Genomic DNA, 19,352 nt, shown 5'->3' with positions numbered 1-19,352 from the left:
TTTGATGTTAACTACACAAAGCAGTGTCTTCTCACCTGCGAGGTTCTCCAGCGTACTGTAGATCAGATTGATGGACACGAGTTACTGAGTTGTTGTCCTCATCCGTTATATTTTTGAGGACAGTTTTTTAGCCCACATTTAATCAATAATACCTTAAAAAGTTTTATTGTTCTTGTTCTTAATGTCATTTTGGAGGTAAATGAAATACTAGTAGATAAACTAATAGTTAAATAAGTTAAAATATATGGTTAAAATATTAAGATGGGGAATGTTTGATGTCATGTGGGCATTATAAGATTTAAGAACTTCTATATTAAACGAGTTTAAACATTGTATTAAATGGTTTTAATGTTTTAAGTGTTTATGTTACATATATTTTATATCTAACAAGTTGTCACCTTGGGATTATATGGTTCTGTCTGACATTTTTGTCGAAAAAAATTATTCTGTGATACTCTATTTACATAATGTGAAGGTGAGTACATTTTGGGACTCTTTTTTTTTAACAATGGTTCTATCTACTAAATCAAATGGAATGTGTCAGCCCAGATAAAGTGTTAATCTAACCCGCTGGTTGGGTCGAATAAAATAACCCAGTCCTTTAACATTTACCCCAGGGAGAGTGTCAGTTTCATCCACTGGTTGGGTCAAATGAACAACCCAGAATTCTGGGTTAAATGGTTAAACCCAGCGCATGTTCTGTCCACTAGTGACCCAGCGGCCGGTTGGGTTGGTATGAATCTGCACATGATCTCCTGTTAGACCCGTACAGTATCAGTCTTTTGTGGAGAGACAGCATATGACGGGCGCTAGTGTCCGAGTGCCAGAGTTATTCTGCTTCTTATCGACTTACTGTTTACTCCCACCTAGTGGTTAGAGTCAGTACTGCACAGGAAGTCATTGCACTGTGTCTGATTAAGCAGTTTATTTATTTTTTTGGCCGGGAGGGGGGGGGGGGGTACATCACTGCTACTAAATTCTTTAAAAAGTTCACGTTGTTTATCAGACACACAGTGACCAGGTGGTGGAGAGGAGCGAAGGCTGGAGATTAGATGAGCAGACAGCGAGCGGCTCGTGTTAATCTGTGGATAAAGTGCCACATGGACCTGAGATTAACGACTAGATAGAACAGCGCTGTGGCCTCGCACCTCCAGGGTCTGGGTTCAATTCCTGCCTCAAGTCTGTGTGTTCCACACACACTCCACACACACTCCACACGGACACCACAGCAGATTATCACTGGATTAGCAGAGAGGCTGAGTTGCTGAGTAAAGGACTATTTGGTCGGGATTCGTTTTCCAGTATTTACATAAAATGTTTTTATATAAAGCTTTCACCAAGTCTCACACACACACACACACACACAGTACAAAATATTATTATTATGTTTACCTCAGTCAAAGTGTGTGGGATGTGATGGAGACTCAGATTGTGAGTCCTGGGAGACAGAGAGATGTCTGTGGAGGACAAGTGTGAGGTTTTAAATCTGCGTAGATTTAAAATCTATTATTAAAATAATAATATTACCAGGATAGCATTCTTTCACCTCAGAAATATTGCCAGGATAAGAAATATATTGTTGCTAAACGATGCAGAAAAACTAGTTCATGCTTTTATCACCTCTAGGTTGGACTATTGTAATGCCTTACTGTCTGGTTGTTCAGCTAGATGCATAAATAAGCTTCAGCTAGTCCAGAATGCAGCAGCGAGAGTCCTCACTAGAACCAGAAGATATGAGCACATCACCCCTATCTTATCCACATTGCATCGGCTTCCTGTGAAATTTCGCATTGATTTTAAAATACTACTCTTGACATATAAAGCATTAAATGGTCTCGCGCCGCAGTACCTGAGTGAACTGCTAGTGTCTTACGATCCGCCACGCCTACTTCGATCAAAGGATGCAGGCTGCTTATCAGTACCGCGTATTATTAAAACTACAGCTGGGGGCAGAGCTTTTTCCTACAAAGCCCCAAAATTATGGAATAGTCTTCCAAATAGTGTTCGGGACTCAGATACAGTCTCAGTGTTTAAGTCCAGGCTAAAAACCTATTTATTTAGCCAAGCATTTTTATAAATAGATTAGCCTTAGGTAAAGGAGCAGATCTGGGGGACTCATGGACGTAGAGTATTATGGTGAACTGGTATGTTTAGATGCTGTCTTCCTCACTCTCATTGATCACTCAGGTTTGCTGACGGTGAGGTGATTGGTTGCTTTACATCTCAGTTCCCCCTCATGTCTGTGTTTCCTTCTGGCTCTCCCTTTTAGTCATGCACAGATGAGGATGGGTTCCCTGTTGAGTCTGGTTCCTCTCAAGGTTTCTTCCTATTACCATCTCAGGGAGTTTTTCCTTGCCACTGTCGCCGTCGTCGTTGGCTTGCTCATCAGAGACAATCATATCATTTTGATTCATACACATTCACATTTCATACAAACTTAATTCTTTTGATTGTGTAAAGCTGCTTTGTGATGATGTCAATTGTTAAAAGCGCTATACAAATAAAATTGAATTGAATTGAAAGTGTAAAGTGTTTTATTAGCGCAGTTATTAAAGCTTTAACTCCAAAAAACATGCCAAAAACCTCACAACCATTCAGTTAGTACAAAATAAACACACACACAGACACACACACACACACACACCCCTCCCCCACACACGCCCACCCATCATAAGCAGCACCAATAAACTGGTACAGAAACTTGAATTTAAAATTTAATTCAGAAGTTGCAACAAATATTTACTCTACCTCTCACAGACAGACACACACACACACATGTGTACACACACAGTATTTGGTGATGGAATGTTATTAATTCTGGTTTTCGGCTCTCAGTCAGAGTCTTCATCGTCCAGATACTCCTCAGCATTGCTGTGTGTGCGCGTGATGACTGCAAAACACACACACACACACACACACACATATAATATGTTAAATCTTGGTGTCTAATTGACAAAATTTAATTTCTGTTGTCAAAATGTCAGTGTCTAATCACGGGAATCTAATCACTTGCCTGTAAGTGTTAGTGTCTAATCACTGATACCTAATAGCTGATGTGTGTAAACATGTGTGTGTGTGTGTTTGTGTGTGTGTGTGTGTCAATCCTGTGAGTGCACTGATCCTTACCACTGCCCTGCTTCCTCTTCAGCAGAGACGCACACTGAGCGTTAGTGGCCATCTGCAGCGCCGTCTTCTTCTCATTATTCAACACGTCTGTTCTGGCATCTACACACACACACACACACACACACACACACGATATTAATCTTTAGGGGAAGTGAACCTCAGTCCTACACTGAAACTCATTACATTAAAAACAGAAGCTACAGGGTTGCGTGTGTGTGTGTGTGTGTGTGTGTGCATACTCTTGTTTAACAGCATCTCCACGATGTCTGAGTACCCTTTCCAGGCAGCAGCGTGCAGAGCCGTGTCTCCCAGTTTATTCTGTAAACACACACACACAGAACTGAAATTTACCAATTAACACATCAGCCTCCAGTTTAGGGAGAAACATTTTAACTACACACACATTATTATTACATTATTATTATTATTACATTATTATTATTATTATTACATTATTATTATTATTATTATTCCTCACCTGCTGATTGACCTCACAGTTCGGCTGGGAAAGTAGCAGCTCCACTACATCTATAAACACACACACACACACACACACACACACACACACACACACACACACACACACATCAGTGTATGTACACAGCTGGAACAGGTCTGCCGTTTCAGGACATCAATCTGATAGTCAATCAGCATTTGGTTGTGTTCAGCTTTTGATCTTCTGACCTTTGACCTTTAACTCTGGTGTGTTAAACCACATGGATCACGTCCTGACTGATGACAGACCACCTTTAGAGGCACCGGGGCGTTCCTCAGGGGTGTATCATTTAACCCCAGTAGTTGTGTTACGCAGATTTAAAACCTCACACTTGTCCTCCAAAGACATCTCTCTGTCTCCCAGGACTCACAGTCTGAGTCTCCATCACGTCCCACACACTCTGACTGAGGTTAACATCTGGACTCTGTGGTGTCTTTCCTCACGCTCCCGGAGCCGCTCTCTCTTTCTCTCTCACACACTCTGGAATATGGCGCCTCCCATGAAGGTAGAAACCCTCCATAGATGTGATCCTCTGGTGGTTCAGTACATTCAGGTGGTCAACTGACTTCATTTTATTGCCCCATAACGTTACTGAGTCTAGACCTGAGTAACTGATCAACCCTAGATCATAACACTGTCTCCAGAGGCTTGTACAGTGGACACTATGCATGATGGGAGCATCGCTTCATGTCCTTCCCTTCTCACCCTGACACGCCCGTCACTCTGGACTCATCAGGTCACATGACCTTTTTCCATCACTCCAAAGTCCAGTCTTTATGATCCCTAACAAACTGAAGAGTCTCAATAACAAGTGGATTTATTATGGACACACAGATGTTTAGTCCCAATCCTGTGAGTTCTCATCACACTGTGTGTGTGTGTGTGTTTTGTCATGTGACTTCACCAGGAGTTTAAGTGATCTCTCAGTCAGGATGTGAAGTTGAGGAATCAACAGATCCTTCCAGGGATCAATCATGTCTCAGACGGATCTTAACCCAGCGCCAGCCGTCTCTCACTAGTTGTTGTCTTTGCCTGATGCAGTAGTCATGTGACCCCCTGCAGGAGTTTGATACGGGATGGTCTGTGTTCAAACCCATCACACACTCACAGGCCAGCGCTTGATATTTTTGCATATAGGTCACGGCTGATGCACGGGCGCAGTAGGCAAGACAATAAGACACTGTGTGTGTGTGTGTGTGTGTGTGTGTGTGTGGTGTGTGTGTGTGTGTACCTCTGTGTCCCCCATGGCAGCTCCAGTACAGCGCAGTGTTTCCTGCTTTATCCAGTCCGTTAATGCCGACCCTATTGTCCAAACACTCCCTGAGCCAGCTCAGATTCCCTGCACACACACACACACACACACACACATATATATATATACATGCAGCACACCTAACTTGTGTGTGTGTTAGCGCATGTGTTATTATGTTTTCATCATGATGATGTCATACCTCTCTTGGCCGCTTCATGCATTGGGTTGTCGATGGACTCCGCCTGTTCGGCCACTGCAGGACACACACACACACACACACACACACACACACGTGTTAACCACAGTGACTCTGTGATAAAGGCACACTGTATTACACAGTACATCTAAAAACAACTCTCACAAATTAGATCTCGCACGTGTGTGTGTGTGTGTCTTACCGTAGTTGCTGGGTATGAGACCAGTTCTTCCTCGACATGTTCCCTTCCACCAGTTACTGTCACTCTACACACACACACACACACACACACACACACACACAATTCGAATAAAATACAGATTACACACTGGATGATGCGAACTGTGTGTGTGTGTGGGGGGGGGGGGTCTCACTGTGTCTGAGATGTATAAGATGTCTCCTTCCTCAAAGTAAAGCTCATCAGGCTGCAAAACACACACACACACACACACACACACACACACACGGTCAGACATCACAAACATAAAAGAGCAAAAAATATCACGTCATGTTTTAGTCAACTCACCGTCCGAGGGTCAAAGGTGAACAACGCCCGGTACACCTTCACCTGACCTGCACACATCATTTGGAACATGGACTATAACACACACATTCTTTCACACATTTGTGTAATACCTTACAGGGAGCATGTTGGAGCCTGCTGTCACACACTTGTGAATGTGTGCACACACACACACACACACACACACACACACACACATGCACACGCACAGAGCGCCACCTTGTGGTTCACTGCCACCGTCCGTACAAAACGCTTATCTTTTTCTCTCTCATAAGTGCACATACACACTTGCATGCACACACGCACTCGCTCGCACGAGCACTTGTGCACACACACATTCGCGCACACCCGTGCACACACACATTCACGCACACTCACACGCACACATTCGCGCACACTTGGGAAGCACACATTCTGGCACACACACATTCGCGCACACACACGCACACTCGCATACACACAAACATTCATGCACACTCACACATTCGCGGACACATTCTGGCGCACACTCACACGCACACATTCGCGCACACTCACACGCACACATTCGCGCACACTCACACGCACACATTCGCGCACACTCACACATTCTGGCACACACACATTCTTGCACACACACGCACACTCGCATACACACAAACATTCATGCACACTCACACATTCGCGCACACTCGCACGCACACATTCGCGCACACACACATTCGCGCACACTCGGACGCACACATTCGCGCACACTCGCACGCACACTCGCACGCACGCACACACTCGCACGCACACTCGCACGCACACATTCGCGCACACTCGCACGCACACACTCGCACGCACACACTCGCACGCACACACTCGCACGCACTCGCACGCACACATTCTGGCGCACACACATTCACGCACACATTCGCGCACACTCACACGCACACATTCGCGCACACTCACACGCGCACATTCGCGCACACTCACACGCGCACATTCGCGCACACATTCTGGCACACACACATTCGCGCACACACACGCACACTCGCATACACACAAACATTCATGCACACGCACACATTCGCGCACACTCGGACGCACACATTCGCGCACACTCGGACGCACACATTCGCGCACACTCGGACGCACACATTCGCGCACACTCACACGCACACATTCGCGCACACTCACACGCACACATTCGCGCACTCGCATACACTCACACTTGCATACACACAAACATTCGTGCACACTCACATACTTGTACACAAACGCTCACTCGCACACACACTCAGAGCGCCACCTTGTGGTTCACCACCACCATCCATACAGACTGACACCCAGCTCTCTCTCTCTCTCTCTCTCTCTCACACACACACACACACTGTACTGTACTCTATATAAGGAGTTGAACTCTGTAGAAGTTAAAGTTGATCCCGGAAGTGATGAAGCTGAGCTGAATAAACAGTTATAAAACACACACACACACACACAGACACACACACACAGACACACACACAGACAGAAGAGTGTGTAATAACTCTGTACTCAGAACCTAACTCTTACACACACACACACACACACACTTGTAGAGTTTCCCCCCCGGCGGAGTGTGTGAGTTAGTGTGTGTGTGTGTGTGTGTGTGTGTGTGTGTGTGAGACTCACCTGGCTTGGCGGGTTTAGGAGGAGGTTTGGACATCCTGAGATCCTGAGACACACTTTATGAATCTTTATAATAAAGAGATAAACAGCGGACGGGGCGCAGCCCAGCGATGAGGAAGTGCGCGATGCGGAAGTGTCTCAGTGCGCATGCGCGGCCCCGCTGCCCGGAGCGTGTGCACGCTGCACTCTGCTGGACCTGCTCCGCGCGCATCACGCTGCCTGTGAACTCTGCGCATGCGTGTCATTTTCAAACGCTCGGCGCACATTCGGCATTAATTCGTGTAACACTAACACTCTGGAACCTTCCCGACTCTGAATGAATTTTCTACCCCAGCAGATCTGAACATAGTGCAGCTGCACATCACTGCTTTTACATTTAAACCTTAAAATGAACCATTTAATAGTGAAGTCACAGCACCGCCTCATGGCTACAGCAGAACCCACCAGTGTGTGTGTGTGTGTGAGGGGTGGGCACACACGTGTGTTATAATAAACACTTACAAACACAAAATTAAATATGTTTTACGCACACACACGTGGTCACAGTGTTATAGTAAACAGTACACACGTGCAGTACACACGTGCACAATGTTGATTATACCAGTGCGAGACGAGCACTAAGACCCAGCAGGGGAGATGATAACCCCTAATTCTGCAGCACATTGGCTCAGTGGAAGCGCATGTGTGATACTCTGTGCTCGTAAACCAAGACTTGTTCTTTTTCCAAGTCAAAATTTATAAAAAAAAATCTGCAAACCGCGTTACTCACAATCGAGGTTTCACTGTATTGTGTTAATGATAATACATGCATGCTATGTATAACTTGCCCATATATCCTACAATCACAAACCCTTCATACAGATACACTATAGAAAATTAAATACAAAGTGTGTTCACGTCAAACCAGGACTGTGTTTGTAAATGAAGATGTAAAACCCATTGTAGGGCCCCCTCCAAATAAAGGACAAAAAAGGTGACCCACCCCCACAGCCCCGCCCCTGTCACAATTGTATCTCAGTATCCCGCTCACCATCTAAACTCCTGCAGTGTAACAATCAGCGCCCACAGTGTGCAGCGTCCACTTTTTCTGAACAGACCTCAGGTGTTTCACAGGACATCCTGTCTCCGCGAGAGACGCTGCTTTTTTCCGACCTCCGCCAGACTGACCAATTTTTCAACTTTTTCGTCCCCTTACGAAGAGTAACATATAACAGATAAGTATTTCATACTACCTTATAATATATTCACTCGAAACTCGTGTTATATCGTTTTCGTATAAGTTTATATCGTATAAGTTTAAATTGTTTTGCAGCACACCGCTTCTAGCCGGCTTTCCATTAGCATCGCTAGCCCGTTAGCCCGGCTATCACAAGTTTGTTTACGCTCTTGCACACCGGTTATTTCTATTTTTAGACACCATGTCAGTTGGGTCTCTGCCTCTGTGTGCAGGTGAGGAGACATTGGAGCTGCACTCGGTGGACTTGGAGATGGAGGCCGTGGACGCTGGAATCGTCGCGGACCGACGCTCACCTGTCCCAGGTAAATTCTCGGCATGAGAATTCTCCGACAACCTCAACCCCGCGTGCTTCTCTGCCCAGGTCCAACGCACCGAGGACGCAGCCCGCCCAGGTTTCCTTCACACCGGCGCCGGGATACCACGAGGCCTGGATACTGCAGCAGCGGAAGACCCGCGCCAAGCCCCGGACGAGGACCTCTCCTCCTCCGCCACCACCCGTCTTCGAGATCTCAACCCGAAACCGCTTCGCTCCTCTCCGTGAGACGGCACACGACGCGCTGGTCATCGGAGACTCCATCGTCCGGCACGTGCGTGCTACCACAGCTAAAGGTAAGGCGTACACGCGCTGTTTACCTGGTGCACGTGTTCTTGATGTTGCTGCACAGGTGCCTGCTGCCCTGAGGAAGAACATTCGAGCTGTGGTTCTTTATGCTGGCACGAACGACATTAGGCTGAGGCAGACGGAGATCTTAAAGAAGGACTTCAGGAGCCTGGTTGAGAAGGTCCGCAGCACATCACCCACGACAAAGATCGTCGTATCTGGACCACTTCCGACATTTCAGCGAGGAATCGAGAGGTTCAGTAGATTATTTGCCTTTAACGAATGGTTACAATCTTGGTGTCAACAACAGAGATTACCCTTTGTTGATAACTGGAATGTTTTCTGGGAGCATCCTAGGCTCTACCACACTGATGGCCTGCACCCTAGCAGAGCTGGAGCAGCGGTCCTCTCTGACAACATCTCCAGGACACTACGAACCATCTGACTGGCGGTAAGTCATACCTTAGATTCTTTAGATATCAGCCACAATACAACCCACCATAATAATAGACGCACACACATAGCTTGTACTATAGAAACTGTGTCTGTTCCCCGAATAGTAAGAAAAAAGAATAAATTCTTTAAATCCAGCCGAAACAATCTGGTAACCATTAAACCAGAAAGAGGCCAAATAAGTAATCGAAATCTACCTCTAAAGTTTAGACTTCTTAACATTAGATCCCTTGCGCCTAAAGCACTTATTGTTAATGAAATGATCTCGGATTATTGCCTTGACGCACTCTGCCTCACCGAAACCTGGCTTAAACCAAATGAATATATTGGTCTGAATGAGTCTACTCCGTCAGGATATTTTTATAAGCACGAGCCCCGTCTAACTGGTCGCGGTGGTGGTGTCGCCACTATCTACAATGATGTACTCACGGTTACTCAGAAAATAAGGCCCAGGTTTAACTCATTTGAAGTGCTCGTCATTAATGTTGCACTTAATGAAATACATAATAAACCCGCGCTATATTTTACTCTGGCCACCGTGTACAGACCCCCAGGGCCATATGCCGATTTTCTTAAAGAATTTGGACATCTGCTATCAGACCTAATTGTTAACTCTGACAAAGTGTTGATAGTAGGAGACTTTAACATTCATGTAGATGATGCTAACGACCCTTTAGCCCTCGCATTTATGGACTTACTAAATTCCTTTAGGGTTAAACTAAATATAAATAAATCAACTAACCGCTGTAATCATACGCTAGATTTAATTATATCTCATGGTATAGATGTCTCTAATATAGAGATTTTACCTCAAAGTAATGATATAACAGATCATCACCTCCTGATATATACTCTACCCGTAGAACAGATTAGCTGTGTCTCCCCACGTTATCGATTTGTTAGAAATATGAATCCGACTACTAAAGACAGATTCACAAGTAATCTGCCGGATCTGTCCTAAATTCTTATTAGACCCCTAAATGCGGACGATCTGGATGAAATGACTAGCAGCATGGGTACTATTTTTACCAGAACATTAAACACTGTTGCTCCCATCAGATTAAAAAAAGTTAGAGATAAAACACTTTCTCCTTGGTACAGTAGTCATACTTGCGCCCTAAAAAGAGCAACCCGTAACCTTGAGCGAAAATGGAGAAAAACTAAATTAGAAGTTTTTTCGAATTGCGTTTAAAGACAGTATGTGCAGCTATAGACAGGCTCTAAAAACTGCTAGGACCGAGCATCTTAGCCAACTGATAGCAAGAAATCAAAACAACCCCAAGTTCTTATTTAGTACAGTAGCCCGCCTAACAAAACCTAAGATGCCTGCAGAGAGTACTCCACAACATTTTAGTAGTGAAGATTTTATGGACTTCTTTGAGGAAAAAATCGATAGCATAAGGAAGAAAATAACGGAAGTTCAACCTTTAATAGCATCTCATAATCTAGTTCAGCCCAAAGTTTCACATTTAGTTTTTCAGTGCTTTACAGGTGTAGGACAGGAAGAGCTTTATAAACTTATCACCTCAGCTAATTCAGCAACGTGCCTGTTAGACCCAATCCCAACCAGATTTTTGAAAGAAGTGATGCATACGGTTGGAGAGCCACTTTTAAACATTATTAATTCTTCATTATGTCTAGGTCACATCCCTAAACCTTTCAAGTTGGCAGTTATTAAGCCGCTTCTTAAAAAATCTAATTTGGACGCAAACGAAATAACAAATTATAGACCGATTTCAAACCTCCCCTTTATATCAAAAATATTAGAAAAAGTGGTATCAGCTCAAATATGCACATTTTTGCAGGAAAACAACATTCTTGAAGAATTTCAATCAGGTTTCAGGCCCCATCATAGTACAGAAACTGCACTAGTTAAGATTGCAAACGACTTGTTTTTAGCTTCGGACCAAGGCTGCACCTCAATTCTAGTCCTGCTTGATCTTAGTGCTGCATTCGACACTATAGATCATAATATTCTCATAGATCGCTTACAAAATCACATAGGTATTCAGGGACAGGCATTAAAATGGTTTAGATCATACCTGTCTGATCGATACCATTTTGTAGACCTAAATGGAGAACTGTCTGGTGTAATGCCAGTGAAATATGGGGTCCCACAAGGGTCAGTTTTAGGACCTCTGCTGTTCTCAATATACATGCTTCCCCTGGGTAACATCATTAGAAGACATGGGATTAGTTTCCATTGTTATGCTGATGATACCCAATTATATATCTCAACAAAACCAGACGAAATACCTAAATTGTCTAGATTAACAGAGTGTGTCCAGGACATAAAAGATTGGATGACCAATAACTTCCTTTTACTAAACTCAGACAAGACAGAGATATTACTCATCGGCCCTAAAACCAGCACACAACAGCTTTCACAATTCAGCCTGCGTTTAGAAGGATGTACTGTTACTACTAGCTCAACAGTAAAAGACCTGGGCGTAATATTAGACAGTAACTTGTCCTTTGAAAATCATATTTCCAATATCACAAAAACAGCCTTTTTCCATCTTAGAAATATCGCCAAACTTAGGAGCATCTTATCCGTATCTGATGCAGAAAAGCTAGTTCATGCATTCATGACCTCCAGACTGGACTATTGTAATGCATTACTAGGTGGTTGTCCTGCATCCTCAATAAACAAGCTTCAGTTAGTCCAAAATGCAGCCGCTAGGGTTCTCACCAGATCCAGAAAATATGATCATATAACCCCAATATTATCATCCCTGCACTGGCTACCTGTTCTGTTTAGAATTAATTACAAAATAGTACTACTTACATACAAGGCTTTAAATGGTTTAGCTCCCACATACCTAACCAGTCTTCTAAAACGCTATAATCCGTTACGCTTCTTAAGATCACAAAACTCTGGAGTTCTGGTAATTCCCAGAATTTCAAAATCTACAAAAGGGGGTAGGGCTTTTTCATATTTAGCTCCAAAACTTTGGAATAGCCTTCCAGACAGTGTTCGGGGCCCAGACACAATTTCCCAGTTTAAAAGTAGACTCAAGACGCATCTCTTTAATCTGGCATACGCGTAACTCATCCCATAACCTCATACTTCAGTACATCTATTCTGAATGGCAACTACGCTAATTCTCTCTATCTGTTCTGTACTTTTCTACCCATCCCGAGGCATCTGGAGATTGTACCAGCTTCAGTAGATAAAGGCCAACCCTGTGAGGATCCTGAGGCATCCAGAGAAGGACCAGCTCCAGCTGAATTCTGCCTTATTATGATTGGAGCTACACATCCTGCTCCTGTGCTCCCAGTGATCCAGACCCCATCTGCCCTCTGCACCTACTGACTCCCTGTGCTGAACTGGACTTCATGTTAATTTAAAGAATTTCTGTTATATTGTACTCTCAGCTGCATAACACACATGGTGTTATATCATCTCTATCTGTTATCACCCAAATGAGGATAGGTTCCCTGTTGAGTCTGGTTCCTCTCAAGGTTTCTTCCTATTACCATCTCAGGGAGTTTTTCCTTGCCACTGTCGCCGTCACCCTTGGCTTGCTTATCAGAGAAATTTCATTCATTCATCTCGTTATTATCTAGACACATTTTTCTCACACACACACAATTTATTATTATTATTAATATTTTATTATTTTATTATTATTATTATTATATATATATATATATATATTTTTTTTTTTTTTATTGAATTTCTTCCATCTTTGTGAAGCTGCTTTGGGACAATGACCATTGTTAAAAGCGCTATATAAATAAAATTGAATTGAATTAAATTGAATCCCTGACCTGCTGCTGTTGGGGAAAGGGGGGGGGGGTCTCCCTTTCAGCTGCTTCTCCCTTTAGTGACATGATAAATCATACCAGTGTGTCTTGTTATTATTATTTCTGACCTGATGAAGTTATTTTGCCACTTATTCTTTATCCACACTGTTTAAGTGCACTTACTGTCCTCACTGTCCCGTTTTGGGACAGAGTGCGGTAGTCGTTCAGGAATTAGTAGTTTAACATTTACTAGTTTAACATTAGCATATAAAAGTTTATTTCTTTTAAAAAATCCCATTACCAACAGCATTCTGACACATGTGATGTTGTCAGGTTAACTTTGCCACAACACTGTAAGTGTAAATGCTGTGTTTTTCTGGCCGCGTCACGAACACAGCAGTACAGCCGTGACCTTGCGCTCTTTCCTGAAAGGAAAAGCTGATTTGATTTAAGAAAAGCGCTAGAGGTTTACTAGCATGATGTGCAGCTGTGCAGCTGTTTTGTGTCCAGTGTCTCAGTTTGAGATCAGTGACCAGTTTGTGTATAATATCACTTTTACACCAGCGCTTATGCAGACGCTAGCACTGAGGACACATTTTGAATTCAACTATTAGCTTTTTAGCATTTCAGTGGATGTGGTGCGTGCTAATGCGTGATAATGTTGGGTTATTTCTGTGTGTATGTGTGTGTGTGTGTGTTCAGAGTCATTAGCATTAGCCATGTTCCTTAGTCATCTGATTAGCATGGAGAGCAGCAGCAGCTAAGGCACTAAGAGCAGGAAGAGGAACCTGATGGAGCAGAAAAACCTCATCACCCTGCACTTAAAGCTAATCACCTGGAGCACAGCGCTCTTTAACATGCTAACTGCTAACAGCCTGCCCAACTCCGTTGCATTCTGAGAATGTGTTTGAGAGTTTTTAAAGTGTAAACGCTTGCAGCAGCAGTGTTTATATGTTAATGCAATGTGCTTTTCCCCCTGAAAGAGGCGCTGCTTGTTATTAACATTTTATTTAACATTCTGTCACTAATATTTAATCTGAAATGAGACAGCGAGTGAATACAGAGTGTTAAAGGAAGAACAACTGTGGGGTAGCATTAATCTCCCATGTGTTAACAAGCTTCACATTTTGTGAATTTCATGTCAGTAGCTCAGCGTTATTTATAGTAACACTACCAGACGGTGTAATGTAAGGTGGACACCCTCTAATTTTTTACACTTTGCATAAATTTGCATAAAGAAATCTTTAGCAATGCTTCCGCTTTCATGCATATTACCAACAACAAAATTGCCATGCGGGCGCACATCGCCATGCGGGCACAGTGCATTTAAATGGGACATTCCAAACCAATATGACATAATGTTAGAAAAGGGGGACTTTTATGTTTAGACATCCAAAACGCCCCAGATGCTAATGTCACTCGATGTGCTGTCACTGAACGTGATGTAACTAAGTATGATGTTTAACAGAAAGTTAGTTATTAACTACATAAGTTTATGGCATTATCACGGCTGACCCGTTTAAGATATAAAACATTTTGCATCCTCAATGTCTTTAGATCATGTAGGCCTGGTTTGATGGCGATTGTATAAATCCCATAGGAAGAGTGTATCAAATTCCTTTGGGTGCATTTTGCTAATGACACAAAATAATTGACTTCCTGTTGAGTTGAGCCCATGACATTCAATGTGAAAGTTGCTCACCTCAATGAGCTCTAAATGTGTACCGGGTTTCACGTGCATATGTGCAACTGTGTATGAGCTATGTGGCAAAATCTCATCCGTGGCCCAGACTCTCAGGCATCCTAATAGCAGCAATTATTGTCTGCCAACTATCATGGGTTTTTGAGCATGTTAATTTGGAACTACAATGTGAGCAAAAATGGATTCCCCAGTGCTTTGCGACAAATGACAATTGTTAAAAGCGCTATACAAATAAATTGAACTTTGCACAAAAGGAGAGCAGCGTGCAATGATTCATTTTTTGTGGTCTGAGGATGTACCTTGTGCCAAAACAACTCACGGAAGTATCTGAATATGTGCAATCATTACTAGGCCTCGAGTAGTGCAGTGATCATCTGGAGATCACTGGTTTGATTCACGAGTGATGCTGTAGCCTCTCGCAGCCAGAGACCTGGAGAGAGCTGCGAGGAAGGAGCAGATAGCACTGTCCTTCAGCCCCTTCCTGAATGGTATTAGTAGCCTTAATATGGGAGCCCCCTAGTGATGGGGGGAATTGGATAAAACTAATTTAGGGACAACCCCCCCCCCAAATAAAAAGATAGAATAATTACTGGTGATGAAACATAGATTCATCATTACAGAGATTAAACTCATCACTCTTGATAGTAAAAGGCAGAATATGGAACTGAAACAACCTTAATCAGTAACCAAGAAAAAAATTCAAAAGTCAACCTCTAGATTTTCAAGGGCTAGTATTAAAAGATTATTAGGAAAAAGGTTTAACAATCAACAGTGCTCGTTACAGTGAGACGCTTATTGAAGAGCTAAACTTTGGATTGAACGCAGAGCACTGTTATCCAAGCGCGTCATGATGCATGTCCTTACACTTCTGCACACACTGTCGACACTTTGCAAAAACTTGGTTTGAGGTGTTAAAGCATCCTACCTAGAGTTCTGATCTCGCTTCATCAGTCTTTCACCTGTTTGGTCCCCTGAAAGCAGGCTTATGAGGATGAAGATTTACTTCTGATAAGGAAGTTCAATTAAATTAAATTAAAAATTTTTTTATTATTGTCAAAAGAAAATGTAAAAAATATGTATGAATCAGAATGATAAGTTTGTCCCTGATGAGGAAGCCGAGATTTCTTGGCAAGAAAAAACTCCCTGAGATGGCAATAGGAAGAAATCTTGAGAGGAACCAGACTCAACAGGGAACCCATCCTCATCTGGGTGAAACAGATAGCAAGGAATGATCTGCACTCATACTGTGTGTTAGGGGGCTGGAATTTCAGTATAGTAGGAGATGTGGAGAAGTTAATAGATTGACTGCAATCGCATGTCCTCAGGAAACAGCTGTCCCAGGACCGTCTTCATGGTAAAGTGGATCTGTCCCCAGTCACCACACACATCTGAAGCAGACTCCAGACAGAGCCAGAAGGAAACACAGACATGAAGGGAACTTAATTTTGGGATTTTACGTAGCTAGTCACTCCACCGATGTTAATTGGAAGGCTATTCCATAACTTTGGGGCTTTGTAAGACAAAGCTGACAAGCAGCCTGCATCCTTTGATCCAAGTAGGCATGGTGGATCGTAGGACATTTACATTTACATTGGGGCATTTGGCAGACGCTCTTATCCAGATCCAGACATTTTTATCTCATTACACATCTGAGCAGTTGAGGGTTAAGGGCCGCGCTCAAGGGCCCAACAGTGGCAACTTGGTGATTGTGGGGTTTGAACCTGGGATCTTTCGAACCGTAGTCCAATGCCTTAACCACTGAGCTACCCCCGGCCCCACTAGCAGTTCACTCAGATACTATAGCATGAGACCATTCAGTGCTTTATATGTCAAAATCGATGAAAAATTTACACTGAGCCAATGAAGTGAAGATAAGATAGGGGTGATGTGCTCGTATCTTCTGGTTCTAGTGAGGACTCTCGCTGCTGCATTCTGGACTAGCTGAAGCTTGTTTATGCATCTAGCTGAACAACCAGACAGTAAGGCATTACAATAGTCCAACCTAGAGGTGATAAAAGCATGGACTAGTTTGTCTGCATCGTTTAATGACAATAAATTTCTTATCTTGGCAATATTTCTGAGGTGAAAGAATGCTATCCTGGTAATATTATTTACATAAGCTTCAAATAAAACACTGAAATCTTTAATCACACCGAGGTCTTTTACTGTTGTATAGGATGAAACAAAAAAGCCATTCAAATTCAAATTCAAATTTTATTTGTCACATACACAGTCATACACAGTACAAAATGTAGTGAAATGCTTATACGACTGCCAGTGACCCTAAAAGAGAATTAAAGTTTACAATAAGAAATAAATATGAATAAAAGAAATACGATAGAAAAATTAAATAGAAAAATTAAATTAAACTAGGAAAAATAGAACTAAAAATAAAAATAGAAATATGATGTAAATTTAAAGTTTAAAGTTACAATGTGATTTAAAAAAAAGCTAGTTCTAGTACCACAACTTCTGTCTCGTCAGAATTAAGGAGAAGAAAGTTAATTTATATCCAGCATCTCTTATGTCTTATGATACATTTTACTGCGTGTTGTACCTGTATAACTATGCATGTGACAAATAAAGAATCTTAAATCTTGAATCATAAGTTGCTCTACTTTTATTAAGCTGGTTTTCCTCATCTGGTTTTCCTGAAATATAAAACAACTGTGTGTCATCAGCAAAACTGTGAAAACTGTGAAGAGAATAAAGCAGTGGGCCTAAAACGGAACCCTGTGGAACACCAAACTTTGCTTGAGAATATGCAGAATTATCACTGTTTAAATCTACAAACTGATATCGATCAGTCAAATAGTACCTAAGGATCTTAGAGGGCTGTTCTTTACTAATTCCTACTACATTTTTTAATCTATCAAGTGCAGAAAGAGGTGCTTTGTAACTCAGCCTAAAACATTTTTATATAAGGGCAAAAGCTTGGTGAAAAGCAAGGTCGCAAGGTAAGCAGGTAAAGTGTATTAAAAAACAAGGAGATTTAATCAATTTTCCTACAGCTTGACGTTGTACAGTGCTATCCTGCATACACAGCTGTACACACCTGCACTTTATTACACAGTTAGCTCAGACTCTGTGACGAAAAAATCTGAATCTGACTACCTAAGATATGCCCCCATTTAGGAGAGACTCCACCCCCACAGGTGTAAGTCTTATGTTCTGCACATTTCACACTTATGATTGTTGTGGTTCAGATTTTCACCGCAGCAGTGATTCAGTGTCTGATCTGTTTCACACTGACGCTGTTCATCATTTTCTTGTAACTGCAAACTCAGCGTTTATACTGCAGGTTTTCACATTACTGCATGTTTTTTATTTTCGAATTCAAGTTTATTCTTACTCTCAACAATGTTTTACTGTGTTTCTAAGTGTTTGTGTGTGTATTTGTGTATGTGTTTCTGATTTAAGATGTGAGGTTGTTAGTTCCACCCCACTGGTTCTGCTCCATAGCTTTCATTCTTCTTAGAGACATGACGTTCATCTGTCTGCATCTTAAACACGTAAGGACAAATGCCAAAAACGTGATGCAACACACACACACACACACACACACACTCTCTCTCTCTCTCTCTTGTTCTCACACACGCCCTGAGACAGGTACCTATAAAAGCAGCTGCTGGTGTGTGTGATTGTGTGTGTGTGAGAGAGAGAGGGAGAGAGACACAGCGAGACAGTGCTCTGACATGAACTTCATCCTGCTCTCCTCTATGCTCTGCCTTGGTGAGTGTATACACACACACACAGACACACACACACATTTACTGTAGGTATACACTCATCTTTTAGTCTCTACTGAGGAATTACTCTGCTGTAATTTGCTGTGTGTGTGTGTGTGTGTGTGTATGTGGTGGCTGTAAGATATGTGAAAACAAGTTCTTACCTGAAGTTTTTCCACCAGGTCTCACCTGTGGAATAGAATCATGCACGCTTGCACACACGTACACACACATTGAAAAACATACCTTTGGGCTTTTTATGTTTTCATGATCTTATATACTTTTATAGGTGAAGTGTGTGTGTGTGTGTGTGTGTGTGTGTGTGTGTGTGTGTGTGTGTGAGAAAGGAAACCGTGATGCAGGTGAAGCATTAGAAGACAAAAGGAAGGAGGAGTGCTTATTGTTCACACAGCTATTTCAGTACACAGACACACCTCACACACACACACACACACACACAGTCAATACACATTCCACAATGGGCTGTATTTAAAATGACTCAGAGAGTGTGTTCATTCATTTTGGGTTGTGTTACACTTCTACACACCATGTTACCTGTTCAGTGCTAACTACACCTAATGTAGGGTTTACACAGGGGTTAGGGATTAGGGGTTAGGTGTAAAGACTAAGGTTCAAGGAGTAGATATTAGGGTGTA

At 42.6% G+C, this 19,352-nt stretch overlaps 3 protein-coding genes across 3 annotated transcripts in view; 1 reads left to right on the top strand and 2 right to left on the bottom strand.

The window, feature by feature from the left end:
- Positions 1–16,663, bottom strand: part of LOC128509285 (serine protease FAM111A-like) — a 107,380-nt gene extending 90,717 nt beyond the window's left edge. The window contains exon 1 of the mRNA XM_053480941.1: positions 16,598–16,663. The gene's annotated coding sequence lies outside the window, so the exon portion shown is untranslated. The remainder of the gene's footprint in view (positions 1–16,597) is intronic.
- Positions 2,517–7,383, bottom strand: ostf1 (osteoclast stimulating factor 1). The gene is made up of 10 exons (XM_053480947.1): positions 7,229–7,383; positions 5,597–5,643; positions 5,445–5,495; positions 5,273–5,336; positions 5,074–5,127; positions 4,854–4,961; positions 3,605–3,654; positions 3,366–3,444; positions 3,127–3,225; positions 2,517–2,890 (listed from the first exon to the last, which is right to left on the bottom strand). Exons 1-10 carry the CDS (start codon positions 7,260–7,262, stop codon positions 2,832–2,834), a joined length of 645 nt encoding a protein of 214 aa, XP_053336922.1. The 5' UTR covers positions 7,263–7,383; the 3' UTR covers positions 2,517–2,831.
- Positions 16,664–18,631: 1,968 nt separating the features above from the next.
- The window catches only part of areg (amphiregulin), a 5,277-nt gene continuing 4,556 nt past the window's right edge, over positions 18,632–19,352 (top strand). Inside the window, exon 1 of the mRNA XM_053481388.1 lies at positions 18,632–18,700. Coding sequence (XP_053337363.1) covers positions 18,664–18,700 — 37 coding nt within the window. The 5' untranslated portion in view covers positions 18,632–18,663. The remainder of the gene's footprint in view (positions 18,701–19,352) is intronic.

Source organism: Clarias gariepinus, chromosome 21 (genome assembly GCF_024256425.1).
Source record: "Clarias gariepinus isolate MV-2021 ecotype Netherlands chromosome 21, CGAR_prim_01v2, whole genome shotgun sequence".
In the NCBI taxonomy this organism is placed as follows: Eukaryota; Metazoa; Chordata; class Actinopteri; order Siluriformes; family Clariidae; genus Clarias; species Clarias gariepinus.
Note: the sequence above shows the minus strand (reverse complement) of the source record. Positions and strands in the feature narration are given on the sequence as shown.

Excerpts from the sequence above, each read along its gene's own strand:
- ostf1 (XM_053480947.1), bottom strand. The coding sequence starts at position 7,262 with ATGTCCAAACCTCCTCCTAAACCCGCCAAGCCAG. Across the intron at positions 3,655-4,853 it reads CTGCCATGGGGGACACAGAG|ATGTAGTGGAGCTGCTACTT; the intron begins GTACACACACAC and ends GTGTGTTTATAG. Across the intron at positions 2,891-3,126 it reads GAAGAGGAAGCAGGGCAGTG|TCATCACGCGCACACACAGC; the intron begins GTAAGGATCAGT and ends TGTGTTTTGCAG.